Below are 13,351 nucleotides of genomic sequence, written 5' to 3' on the forward strand. Positions count from 1 at the left end.
ACTTAATTAAGGGGAGTGACTGTCCCCCCAGGGTCAGTGGAACCCTTGCTTGCCTCTCTTTCAGCTTAAGAGCCATGACAAAGCCTATCAGTCTGAGCTCCACGCTGCTGCTTCCCGACAGCCAAATGGCCTTCAGATATTTAAAAATTAAAATGTAAACAGCAGAACCCTGAAAGAATGCAGACCTGATGTCTCCTTCCCTGGTTTCTCCTTACCATTCTTATCATGTCTCCACCAAGTCTCACCTTAAGTGAGCCTGCCTTGCCTCCCAGGGACAGAAACTTGTCCCCTGGGTGTGCGGGCAGCTCTGCTGCCTGTCAGTCTCCAGCTCCCAACACCCCTCGATGGACAAGCAACCCTGCACTCCAAACCTCCAAACTTTCTGCCAGTTTGGCAGCTCACCCAACTTCTTCCCTGCCTCCACAAGCAACAGGCAGCTCAGCTCAGCTCCTCACCAAAACCGTTTCTTGGGAAACCCTCTGCATGACCTTTTGGCCAGATAATGAAGTAATAATGTTAGGAAAAGGCTTTAGAAGAAAGGTATTTTATTGCTGTGGTTCAGATATCACAGCAATGCTGATAGCAGTACTACTTACAAGCCATGATTGCCATCTTACACTCACTGCTGCATAAGAATGCCGCAGCAGCTATTAGATATATACATTAAGGGTAATAAGGTGACTATAGAAAATATATTCAGGGTAAAAATGCTCTTTGCATAATTTTTCTTCTTTTCCTCTTTTGTTTATTCCCCTGAAACAAGCTGTAAGTTTTCTGCAGGTCTCATACACCTAAAGAGCATCTCATTCTAGTAAAAAGTGTAAGAAAACTTTCGGTTTCCAACAATGAAAATTACCTACTTTGTCTGACACAGAGACAAATTTGTCAGTAAAATATTCATTGCAGTCCACTTGCTGATGATAAAAAGAAAATAAAACTCTTCCAGAAAAAAACAATTTGAAATTCAAGTAAACGGATCCAAACATTTTCTACTCTTAGAACACAGGAGATTAAAAAAACCGCCCTGTCATTTATTCAGCAAAAATTATGTTGAAGTTGTGCCAAAACATTCTATCAGCTTCCTGTAATTTTTCTAATGTACTTGTACTTTTCATGAATGCTGAGTTGCTCAGACTGCCAGGACAGATATGTGGCTGTCATGGGTATTTCTGTCCCTGATCTAACAGCACAATTGCAGGGCTGGTCATGCTCGTTGCTTACAAAGACTAAGTTGTTTTCCTGCTGTCCATTCCCGCCTGTGGAAAGTAACTTTACTATACAAGTCAGAATTCCTATTTCTAGGCCATTTTTTCCCTAACTCAGCCAAAAGTTTCCCACACAATGACAGCAGATTTGCAGCACCCATGCATGCTCAGTTACACTAACTACCACTTATTTATTTCCAGTATCAAGTCTGTAGTTGAGTCTGTGGATGCTGCAGGCGCAAGAGTGAAGATGCTAAGGTCACTCTTGTGATGTTTTCCTAAACTGGCAGTGTGAAAGCAGCTAATCTGTAGAGAGACATCCTAAAGAAGAGGTTCTTACCCGTGTTCCACTTCCATGCATGATATCTTCAGGTGTATTATAAATTTCGCTTTCCATTTGTACCGTCTGCTTTTTTTCATGCGATACCTTCACCCTCAGAATTCGGAAATAAGAACCACCAAGGTCCAGTGCAATGAAATCTCCTTTCTCTACGTGGAAAAAAAGACACAAGTGGTTAAAAATTGTATGCAACACCAACCTGGGATACATTAAGTTCTGTTAAGTGTAACACATCAGCAAGTGTCCAGTGCCTGCAGCAAGAAAGTTCTAGCCGCAGGGAGTCCACATGAAGCATCAACCTAATTCCCTACAATTTAACATGAAGCTGGTGCAACACCAACCACCATTGATACACAGGCAACTGCTATGAGGGTTTATCCAAAAAGAGTGGATTAACAGCAGACAGTCTGTATCCAGATCTCATATCAAAGCTGGCAGAGCAAAGATCTCAGGAGAAAGACCAAAAGATGTTGAGAACATAGACAGCAAAATGAATGAAGACCACTGATGAGCAGTCTTTTGCTTTAAATGAACCTGTGTCATTTCGGCAAGTAACAGTGAATGGTGGCTGGACTGTGCATTACTCTGAAATCAACAAATTGCACACAGATGTAGTTAAAGCAGGAACCACTTATTTCACCCCTGGAAGCTGAGGCTCACTGCAAACTGCAGTCAGATAACATAAGTCAGAGAAACAACTGTCTGAAAAATCACAGGGTGACACAGCACTGTTGGGGGAGATATTTAGAAGTTGTGATCCCTTGCTTCTAAACAGCTCCCCAGGAACCAGGGAAATAGTTAGGAGACCTCCACTTCCCTCTGCGCTGGAGAGGGATTTGGACTTCAAAGTTATGAAGCCAAACCCACAACCCCCCAAACCTCCCTAGACCCCAGGGTGTAATTCAGGCAACAGAGACGCGTGGTCTGGCTACCTGAGGAATGACACTTCCAGCACCCCCTGGAGAGCAAGGCAAATAGATCTGACTGAACTGCTGGCACTATCTCGCCTTATCAAAGAGGGAGCAAACAAAGAGAGTAATCGTTAAAGTTTGCAAAAAGATAATATTTAGGGAAGCAGTGTGCACAATCTATCACACAGGAACGTGTGTCCAGGCTGCAGTTAATCGCCGAGGCTCTTTGCAAGCATTCGAGTCTGCACACGGGTCCCCAGGCTCACCAAGGCTGCTCGAAGGGCAGTGAAGCTGAGGTGCATGGAGCTTTCTCACCCTGGTTTCCTCACTGACCTGTACCTTTCTGCAGTGTCAGAAGTGCCCTGTGCCACAGCAGGATGAGCCGTTTCCCCCACATCCTGCACCACTGATGTGTATTGCCCATCCCACCCTGAAGCGTTCTGTGGCCTATTCTCATTCTTTCTTCCAACCTTAAACTGTGGGCAGGCCATTCCCAACATCACCATTTTTCAGTTTCTATCTAAATTAAATATGGAAAGGCTCTAGCAGCTGGGGAGACTGGTACCTTTTTATGTGTCACCTCAAACTTCAACTCCTCTCTCAGAGCCTTTTGACCCTATGCTGTCATAAACATATCAGGTATGCAGTTTACCCATGAGGATTTCCAGACGTAGACTTGCCTCAGATCACCCTGCCCAATCTCAGATCAAAACTCCTATAGTCTGGCTTAGTAGTGAGCTGCTCTTCCTCATCACCCTATGCACCTTCAGGAGCCTCCTCCCATTCAGCAAAGCTGAAGAGCTGGATGGAGTGTCCCTCAAGGCAGGGCCTCTAGGAGGAAAAGGCTAAGAAAGGCAAAGACACCACAAAAGCCCTTACAATTTTCCAAGACTGCAGTGCAATACAGCAAACAAAACACCATCATGCCAGAAACCACAAAGAACAATAAGCTACATACAGAAAAACCTAGCAAAAAACAGTGGAAGCCCACAACTCCTAACGATCCACCTGACTTTACTGCACTGCAACACAACTTTTCCTTCGCTGCTTAAGACATGAGCAAACAGTTTTCCAAAATACAGATCTTGCAGTGCTTCCCTACCTGTGTCTGAACAGCATGGCCTTAAACATTGCTTTGCTCCAGCACCAATGTCATTTAAAACCTGAACATATCCAAATTGTAGATGCAATTCCCTTCATCAGGTTTGGCATAATAAATTCAGCTACTCATAACCCCCTTCCCCTCAACAAGACCAGAAGCAAAATATTGACCACGAGTGTCTCATTAAGCCAAATACTCAAATAAGCTTCATCATATGAGCATCATTTGTTGAATGCAAGTCATTACCTCCAACAAATAATGGAAAAATCAACACTGGACCAGATGGCCCTTTTCCAAGCCTGAACACACCTTGGTACACATCTCAAGCAAATACTGCACTTCAGAAATATCTTCCCTGGCAGCAATTTAACAGATTAGTGTGTTTGATTTCCAGCACCATCAAGTTCATTGCAAGGTGAAATTTATTAAGAATGATACTTTTCAATTAAGAAGGAAAAAAAAAAAAACTCTAAACTACAATGTAACACTTTTTGTATGCAAAGGTATACTTCAGGAATTAAACCCAAGTAGCAGCATTTAATCTATGCTTTATAACAGCAAGATGCAATGAAACCTGATGTAAATTAATCTAGGAAGATCCTTTGAGAGCATTTTTAATTAGCCTGAGATATTGATCTGGGTGCTCTGGACAAAAAACCTTGCAGCTTGTAAAATAATCAACTGTGAATGGAGAAAAAACAACCTTGCTAACACAAACATCTTCAGAGTCTCCAAAATTATTGTTCAAAACCTCCTTGTTGATAAGGTATACAAGCACAGATCTGATCCCAAACAACAGGATTTTTCTGAATAGTCAGCTCTCATAATAATAATCAGACTCAGAGGAAAGAGCTTACAAGGCAGTAATTAGAGACAGGCCAGAGAAAAGGGCAGGCTTTCAGCCTCTGGGTTTTCCAGAGGGACAGCTGAAGGCAGAAATTGCCATCAGCCAGAAGCCAAAACCCACTCTTTGGGCACAGCCACACAGACACATCCATGAGGGTCCCCCAAACCCTTTTGGGGGAAGTGTGTCCACCCCTGCTGCATCTGTGTGATGGCCAAGCTGGATGTGGCAGGCACACGCAGGTGAGTCAGGAAAAGAAATGCCATGACACCTACCCACAGCAAATACCGCTCATACCTGGGGTCAGAACGTGCCCTTTCTGGGAAATTACAGAATGGTTTTGCCCACGTTTCTAACAGCTATCCAGAGACACACACAGCCTGCATCTCCTGACGTGTGAGAGAGGAATTGTCAGGGGTAAAGAGCTGCCTTGCACCAATCCATGCTGCAAAGACACTGCCACAGCACGCCTGTCCCAGACAGGAGCCAAATGGGCACCGGGTCAAGAACTGAGCACCCTGTACACAACACACCAGGCTGCTTTTTTAACTAGCTGAGTAATACATGATCTGAAATGAACGCCTCAACATACAGACATGCTTACACTTGACCATGGCTGCCCACTGCGATGGCTTGTGCTCAGCCCTAGAAGCATTCAGCAATCTCTCAGCACCTTTCCTGGCTGGGTGCAGAGCCCTTCTTCCTTGGACCATACAGCATCTCAAAGGCTCCAGAGTTTGTGCCATGGAACAATTTACAAAATTACTGGACTCGCTGCAAGCAGTTCAGATGTGCTAAACTGTAGTGCCTGACGGAGCAGGGTGCTGGAGACAGGTCTGTATTCAAACTGAACTCAAGGACACACAAAGGAAAAAATGGGGATTTCAGAGCCATAGAATAGCAGAATCATTCTGGTTGGAGTAGACCTTTAAGATCATCAAGTCCAACCATTAGCTCAGCACTGCCAGGTCACCACTAAACCATGTCTTTAAGCACCACATCTACATGGCTTTTAAATCCCTCCAGGAATTGGTAAAAATGCTGGGATTCCATGCAAAAGCCCTCAAGGCACCTCTCCTGAGCAACCCCTGCCTGTGACCCAGCTGTGCATAGCAGCTTCTGGCTTTCTCAACAGGCTGCAAATTTCAACATGACATTTCAACATAACAGCCAGCAGTGCTAAATTAAGGGAAACACAAGACTCAAGTTTGTTCTCCCTTTGTTTTGTTTTGTTTGTTTTTTTTTTTTCTTAGACAGAGAATCAAGTTTCAAATGAAAAGGTTACAGAGGCAGACAGCAACAGCAAAGTAGAACTATCCAAGGTTTCCATCTGCCAGAGAGCACCAAGTAACACAAAGCACCAAGATTCATCATGTTCTTTCACCCAATAAATTCTCAATTTTATCACAAAAAAAAAAAGCCTCAGAACTGGTAACCATGTTATGCAGCTCTTGCAACCGCATTTTCTGCACACAGGGACATAATTTGTGGTAGGCACCAAACTATAGTTAACCAACTTGTGTTACAGGAGAAGGTGTCCTGGTTTATCCCTAGACCATGAAAAGAGGAAAGCCAGTATTACCACTAAAGAATAAACACTGTTATATACTGTTTGTAAATATATTTATATACTCTTTATATATAGTTGGAGTATTTTTATAGGCACTAAAAAAAGTAATAGGGGCAATCTTGGTCTCAAACGCCAACACAACATATTTTCTGTTTCTAATAGCTCTTTATGACACTTTTATCAGGTGCAGTGAGCATGCAAAAAACAAGCCCTACATCTGGATGGAAAAAGCTCAGTACACAAGAGCAGCAGCTTCAGAGCCACATTCCCTGAGTTCTGTGACTTTGCCCTAAGACAGTCTGCAAAAGGTACCTACCAAAAAAGCAAAGCAAATGCAAGGAAAGTCAAATCGAGCTTATAAGTGCTCACAGTTCCACTGGGTAAGAAGTAAGGAGGAAATGCTGAGTAAAGCAGCAAATAACTAAAAGCCACTGTATTTGTTAAGACTCTAGATCACATGACTGTGAATTCCATAAATCCAATACCTTCCTGTGCGAAGCATTGATTGTTGGCAGACAAATCTCATCGTAAACATATTGACTGCTAGTGGACTGATTGCTAGGAAGGGCTCTTCCATTAGCATCAAAATGGGTTTGACACAGGAATCACAAAATCCTCTGGCAGCTGTGGGAACAGACCTGCACACAGAGGGGAGGCTGCCTTCAAAATGTTCTCTGGGTTTCCCAGAAAACCAATTGATTGCTCTTGTTCCTGGTAGCACATTGGTGTGTTTCTACAGGTTTCCCACAAAGCACACCACGTTTAATATGGAATACAAACACTCAGCTCCTTACCTGAACCATCAGGAATGGACCTCACAAATGTAGGAAGCATCTTCACTGCAGCTGTTGGGTTAAAATCTCTGGAGAGACCGTTCTTCATCTCTCTCCTGAAGCGAGCCATAATGTCTATCAGCGTTTCGTCAGAGAGCCGCATGGCGTAAAGATACTTATCGATCTGGGGAAAAAGACAAACACCACCACGGAGTGAAAGACTGCTCTGAGGTGCCCAAGGGAGGGTACACCCCTCTTTAATTGCAAGAATAGCATATAGCCTCAGCTCGGACCCGCAGCTGTGGCCAAGCTGACGACACAGCCACACGCTTCATGCCTTTTCTTTTGACTCAAAATCAAGGAAAATGTGCAAGGGCAAGGACCTGTGTAAGCTGACATCCACCTCACCCTACTGCCTTCTCAAGGCAAGACCCAGTCCCACATCATTCTGCCTCTTCCACACAAAACTGTTTGGCTATAGCCTTGCACCACCATCTCCAGCCCTTGCCCCACTTCTCAGCATTCCTGACTGTCCACAGGCTCAATAGCTGAGGCTAAAAATTCCCTCTTTTGGCACCTTGTCCCAGCTGGGGTGATGTGGGTGTCACTGCAGTCCACAGGAGATGCCTTGTAGTTAACGCCTTTCATTGCAAAGGAACTTCCACAGTGGTTTTGGAGCTGTGAACTATTTATGCATAGCAGACCACTTTCTTTATCCCACTCCAAAGCTATGAGAGCCAGAGGGTCAGGAGAGGCAGAACTTGGCTGTGGGCAGGTAGCATTTTCCTCCTCAAGACAAAACACCACCTTAAAAGCTGTTGACTTCTCTCTTGTGGCTTCCCAAGACAGGAACTTTCTTTACCTCTCTGGAAAAAGTAGGCAGTTCCAGTTTTCCAATAATATTGCTTTCCATAATACTGCACCCATCTTCAGCATCAGGCAGAGTGTGAGAGATGCTTTGATGCCTCAAAAACACAATTTAGCCTTGCGGGGTTCCTGCTAAACACACATGTCCCACCCCTTTTAGCTCAGCTGCTGGTCTATTCTTGCCTTGTTTCATTATCTGCCTTGGAAATTTGGTTCTGCAACAGCTCAGACCGAAGCCACACCTTCAGGATCACCTTTGCTTGAAGCTTCGCAGGACCAAGAAAATAAAACCCTGCCCATGTTTTCTGTCCTCAGCAAAACTGGAAAAGCGACCTCACTTTAAACGCTAGGCCGTCTCTGTGCCAAGGCTATCAGTGTCTCCTTTGCTGCTCTGGAAGCCTTGAGAGCAACTCAGTTCATCTCCAGATGGGCATAATGTCCTACACAAAAATGCCACATGAAAACCCTCCATGTGAAAGGTGTGTATGCAAGAGCTCCATACACCTGGGACTTTGAGACAGGAAGCGATGAAAAATGCCATTTGCAAAGGAAATGGAGACAATCAAAATGTAATTAAGCACTAAACTGGCTGTAAAACCAGTGCAAATTTAATTGCTCCCGCAGAAAGTACTTCTGCTGCACGAAGTTGAGGTCTGCACCAAAGATAGTGTATCTCCCCGAGCCAGGTGCCCTCCCACAGTGACCAAGCACTGTCACGGGCCAGGGACAAAGGTGCAGATACCTGGCCTGATCCTGAACCACAGGGGCCACAGCTGGAGGCTGCACAAGCTGTGAAGGGTTCAGCACCATTGCTCACAGAGGAAGAGCAAAACAGTCATCACACTGACACCAAGGGGAAGTTATAGCCACAATATGAAACGAGACCACGTATTTGCTCCATGAGCTGGTGAAGCGACAGTCCAGACATACAGCTAAACTGTAGAAGAGCTGAGCCCAGGTTCTATGCAACAGAGGCCAAACGCAAGACCCCAAGGCATCATCCCCACTTCTCAGCTGTGTCCTGTGCCACCCCAATAGGCTGACAGTCCCCTCATAGCAACAACCAGATCCAGCCACTGGTGTCATTTCACTCCAAGAACAAAAACCTGGACAGGACGCACCCTGTCTGCAGCCCCAGGTGCTGTGGGGATGGATGCAGAGGCTGGTGTTGGGCTGGGCAGGAAGGTCTCTCCTCCATAGCAAACACCACCACGATATTTTTTTAGCAGAGTGTCAAGCCATGATGTCAGAGCATGAGGTTATTCCTTTTTAAAGGGAAAGGAAAAATAACCCTCTTATTAAGTCTGAGCTTTCAACAGCCCACGCTGCTGAGAAGAGGCCCAATTCCCCAAATCTCCCACACTCACACATCATTTGCACAGCCAGACTTCACCATGCAATTAAAATCCCCCTCTACAAAGCCCCACTGCTGCATCTTCCTCCTAAAAAGAGGCCTGATGGATTCCCCCCCACCAAAAGTTGTTCCTGTTGTGAACGCAGGTTTTGGTGTTTGCACAGTCAGGACCAGACGAGCCCGTTGTTCTCCCCACCTCTGCCCCTGTGCTGCCCTCAGCAGTGAGGGAAAACGGGGAGGGAGGGCTCTTTTTCCTCCTGTGCAAACCCAATGAGCACTGTCAGCGCCCTTACATAATTGGGCTGGACCCTCCTCCTGCACAGGGAGAATCGCCTGGCATGGCATGACACTGGGTCGCATCAAATCGAGGCCATCTTCACCGCTGAGCCTCACGGGCTGGGGAGGCGGGGAACACGGGCACGAAACCTTGCTTTGAAACAAAATCACTTCTGTGTGTTACAGTTGCCAAAACTACAAAAAAAAAAAAAGGGCAGGGTTTTTTTCTCCCAGGCAGGAAAAGGGTTAGTCATTCTGGCAGCACCATGGCTGCAAGGGGAAAAGACAGCACAGGCCACCCTGAGGGAAAACCCTCAGCAAAGAACCATAAATAACTGGGGGGCGGGGGCAGCTGGAGGCTGGATTATGGGATGGAGGTTTAATAACTCCCTGCTCCGTCTGCCATAAAAGCCGATCAGAAAGCAAATCTCAGCCTTATCCGAAAGGAACCTGTGGAGGGGCTGGCAGGGACAGGGGTGGGAGCTGCCAGCAGCATGCAGCTGGACCCACAGACCATCTGAGGCTCCTGTGGCCACAGCTCCATGGGACATGGGTGCCAGAGCTTCCCGGGGGATGGCAGGGGGCGAGAGCAATTTCAGGCAGGCCGTTGTGTGGGCAAGGAGCAAAAAAACACTCCTTTATTTAGCTGCCATCTCAGAGTCACCTCCCAAAGAAGGGCATCTTCCCAGAGTGCCACTATAGGAGCCCTCCTCAAAAGCTCAGTCACTTTTTTTTTCCCTTACAAAAAAAAAAAAAAAAAAAAAAAAAAAAAAAAAAAAAAAAAAAAAAACACAGCCAGACAGAATCTATGAGTAATTTTTTTCAAAATAGAATTTCATGATCTGAACCATATGCACATACTTATTCTTGGTCACAGAGGAAGGATACTTTTTGTACTTGGGGAAAAGGAATTTCTGAAAATCCAGCCATCACATCAGCCTCCACAGAAAGCTGTGAATAATTGCATGTACATAAGGAAACAGCCAGCACCAAGGGCCATTCCTTAAATGCACAATTCCCTGGACACTGAAGAGAAAGCAGTTGCACAACAATTTCAGAAATTATTAGCAATCATTTTACTGACAGAGCCTTTGCACAAAACCCCTTCACTACAAGTAAACATTTTTCTGCAGAGCTAGTCACACTCCATACTCCTTTCAGCATCAGGAAGATTCATCAGGAGCCAAAGCGTGTTAAAACAAGTAGTTCAGACATCCTGAAACTGTTTGTGCTTACTTACAATTTATCACATTGGTTCCTAAAAAGCCCTTATACTGCCAGGTCACCACTACAAGGCTTTTTTTGACACTAGTTGCTATATTTTACACCTCCACATTTACATGCTGCTCTTGGAATGCAAGATTTTTTTTTTTTGTCTTCTCAGGTAATAGGATGAAAAATTATTGTTCACAACAGAAAGAAATCAGGCAACACCTAGAGGCTCCCTTTACTGGGGCCAACTACTGCAGGTACAAACCTGCTGGAAACAAAAGGTACCCAACGGCAGTTTTCCAACAGCTCTCCTGCACACAAACCGGTGGCACAGATGCCAGGGATACTCCATGATGCCCATATCCCTTGAGGATGGGAGTCAGTCATTTAGAGAAATCAGGGCCTGGGCTTGGGTTGTGCAAAGTCCTCTGTCACCACAACGATGCTGAGCTCCTGCTGCTGCCCCAGAGGATCACAGACGTTCAAGGAACAGATGTTTTCAACAACGTCTGGATAATTTATCCTGCTTGCTGTAAAACCACAGGCGTATTTATATGTTGGAGGGCATTGTACATTGCTGGCTTGCTTCCGCATAGTAGGGTCACGTGCAAGCGCTCGTACACGTGGTTTCATTAGAAAATGCCCCTTTGCAGGGGCTGCAGGGACACAGGCTGCCAGCATGCGATGGACAACCCATGCCTTGGACACCACACACCCACCCTGCCTATTCCTCCCGCTTGCCACAACTCCTCCTGAAAAATGTTCCACAAACTGCAAAGTTGAAAAAAAAATTACTCTCAAACTTAAGGGGGGTGTATAAAATCCAGCGATTACAACTAGTATGGAAGTAGTAGTTCTTAGACCTGAGGGTGTGAAGCCACAAGTCCCATCTGTGCCCCCTAGTAGGGTTCTCACCACAGAAAGGCAGTGTTAAGCATTAGTGCCATAGAGGGATGGGAACCCAAAAAAAAAGGAAAGGGGATCACATGAGGGAAGAAAGAAGTTCAGCCTCCATGCAGCTAAGACCAAACAACAAATCCAATCCCAAATTCACTTTGCAAGTATTTCTAAGCTCCTGTGACCCACAGCAGCATCCTCAAGGTGACCTGTCACCTATGCCAGCAAATGCCGAGCCGATGGCTGCCATGGCCCAGTGAGGCAGGGGAATAGCCACGGCAGCCAGGAGCCCAGTGGGGCAGAGCTCTGAACAGGAGCAACGCCTTGGCTGGCAGACCCCAGCCACAGGCACGTACCAGCAGAAAGTGCTGCTCTCCCGGAAGCAGAGGGGAGAGGGAGGGACCTGAAATGGAGCCATGCAAGCACGTATTCCTCTCAGCCGCACGCTGGGATGGAGCACAAACCCCTTTGCCCTGAGGGGAACCAGGGATCGGAGCCCACCAGCTCCAGGGCAGCAGAGCAGTGTGGGGCAGAGCCTCTCCTGCAGAAACCCTCCCGACAGGGCAGCCAAAAGTGAGTGGGCTCAATATCCGCTCCAAAAGGATATAAACAGGAAAAGATGTCTTATATCCTCCAAAAACAGTAGCCTGTTTTTTGTTTGGGATTTTTGTTTTTTTTTCGGGGGGGAGGTTGCCTTTTTTTTTTTTTTTGTGGTTTGTTGTTGATTTTTTTTTTTTTTTAATAATTGGATTTCATTCTTTTCCTTCAGACAAAACCAGGCTGATCCATAAGAATGCTTTACAGCTCCCTGCCCAAACGATTTCCCGTGCCATCAGACAATAGCAGCCTCATGGTGCCAAACCAACCCGCACTAAATGACCCCCCGGAACACCACAGTTCCCCCCCGCCCCCGTGCTGGAGTACTCCCAACACGCTTTCCCCACACAGCCCTTCTGCTGCTCCTCGGGCAGCGTGCACCCTTGTGCTTATCTTGGCTTTCTAAATATAACTGGCACAGCAAGACAGAGAAGGCCTTACCCAGGCCTGCACGCCTGGCGCCAGCAGCAACACTTACAAATCCTTTGGGAAAGGGAAAAAAAGGGCCTGGGGAAAAAGGGAGAGCCAGGTGCGTGGGGCCAGAAGGCTGCATGCAGCCTTCAGCTCCTCATGAGAAAAGCTGGGCGGAAAACCAAAAAGACACAAACTGTGGAAGGAGATGTGGAAAATATGGGGTGCTGTCTCAGGTTTTATCCGACAGAGGAGTGGCTGTGGGTGAGCATATCTTGAGCAGGGCAGGATAGGTCACCCACACACAGGAGCTGAGGTCTCCCAGGCATAGCTGGAAGCCCAAAGGGAGGAGGTGCTCTCACACCAGGACAAACCCCCCCAAGACCACTACAAATCAGCTCTGCTAATGCTGTCACTGAGGCTTCCCCAAAATATTTTAGGGATGCCTTCAGCAGGCGCTCAGCCCTGCACTTAGGTGGGTCACGCAGCGCCGAGGGAGGCGGTGGCAGAGGGGAAGCCCCTGCTCCCTGACCTCAGCCCAGCTCCCTAACAATGCTTGGTGATATTTGCAATTATTCTCCCATTTTGCGTCCCTGCATCCCTAGCCCCAGGCTCTCCGCTGCCTACAGCTCTGCAATGTGCTCAGCCTGGACAAAACTGCCATGTTTTTATTTACCCTGTACTCTGCACCCGTTTCCTTGTGGCAGTGCTAAATCCGAGGGCTGTACTAACCATACAGCAGCAGCAGTCTAACGCTAAAGGAAAAGAAAAGCCCACAGAAATACTTCTTCCTTTTTAAGCACAACTGACAACCGCTTCCTGTAAATTCACAACCTGCAGAGACACATAATTCAAAAATTACCTGTTCTTCCTCTTCATCACCCCCATGCCGAAGCGCCAGAGGCCCACAGGCACCCTGGGGAAGAAGGGCAAGTCCCCTCTCCAAGGATGCTGGTACCTGAAGGGCCATCACCATCACCCTCATGGCCAAA

The 13,351-nt window shown here is 46.5% G+C and overlaps 1 protein-coding gene across 1 annotated transcript in view; it reads right to left on the bottom strand.

Annotated features, from left to right (window-relative positions):
* HK1 (hexokinase 1) overlaps positions 1 to 10,172 on the bottom strand; it is a 34,312-nt gene extending 24,140 nt beyond the window's left edge. The window contains exons 1-3 of the mRNA XM_008942287.1: positions 10,131 to 10,172; positions 6,767 to 6,929; positions 1,546 to 1,694 (exon numbers count right to left, since the gene is read on the bottom strand). Coding sequence (XP_008940535.1) covers positions 1,546 to 1,694; positions 6,767 to 6,929; positions 10,131 to 10,172 — 354 coding nt within the window. The remainder of the gene's footprint in view (positions 1 to 1,545; positions 1,695 to 6,766; positions 6,930 to 10,130) is intronic.
* Between the last annotated feature and the right edge of the window lie 3,179 nt (positions 10,173 to 13,351).

This window comes from Merops nubicus, unplaced genomic scaffold, assembly GCF_000691845.1.
Source record: "Merops nubicus isolate BGI_N331 unplaced genomic scaffold, ASM69184v1 scaffold18206, whole genome shotgun sequence".
NCBI lineage: Eukaryota > Metazoa > Chordata > Aves > Coraciiformes > Meropidae > Merops > Merops nubicus.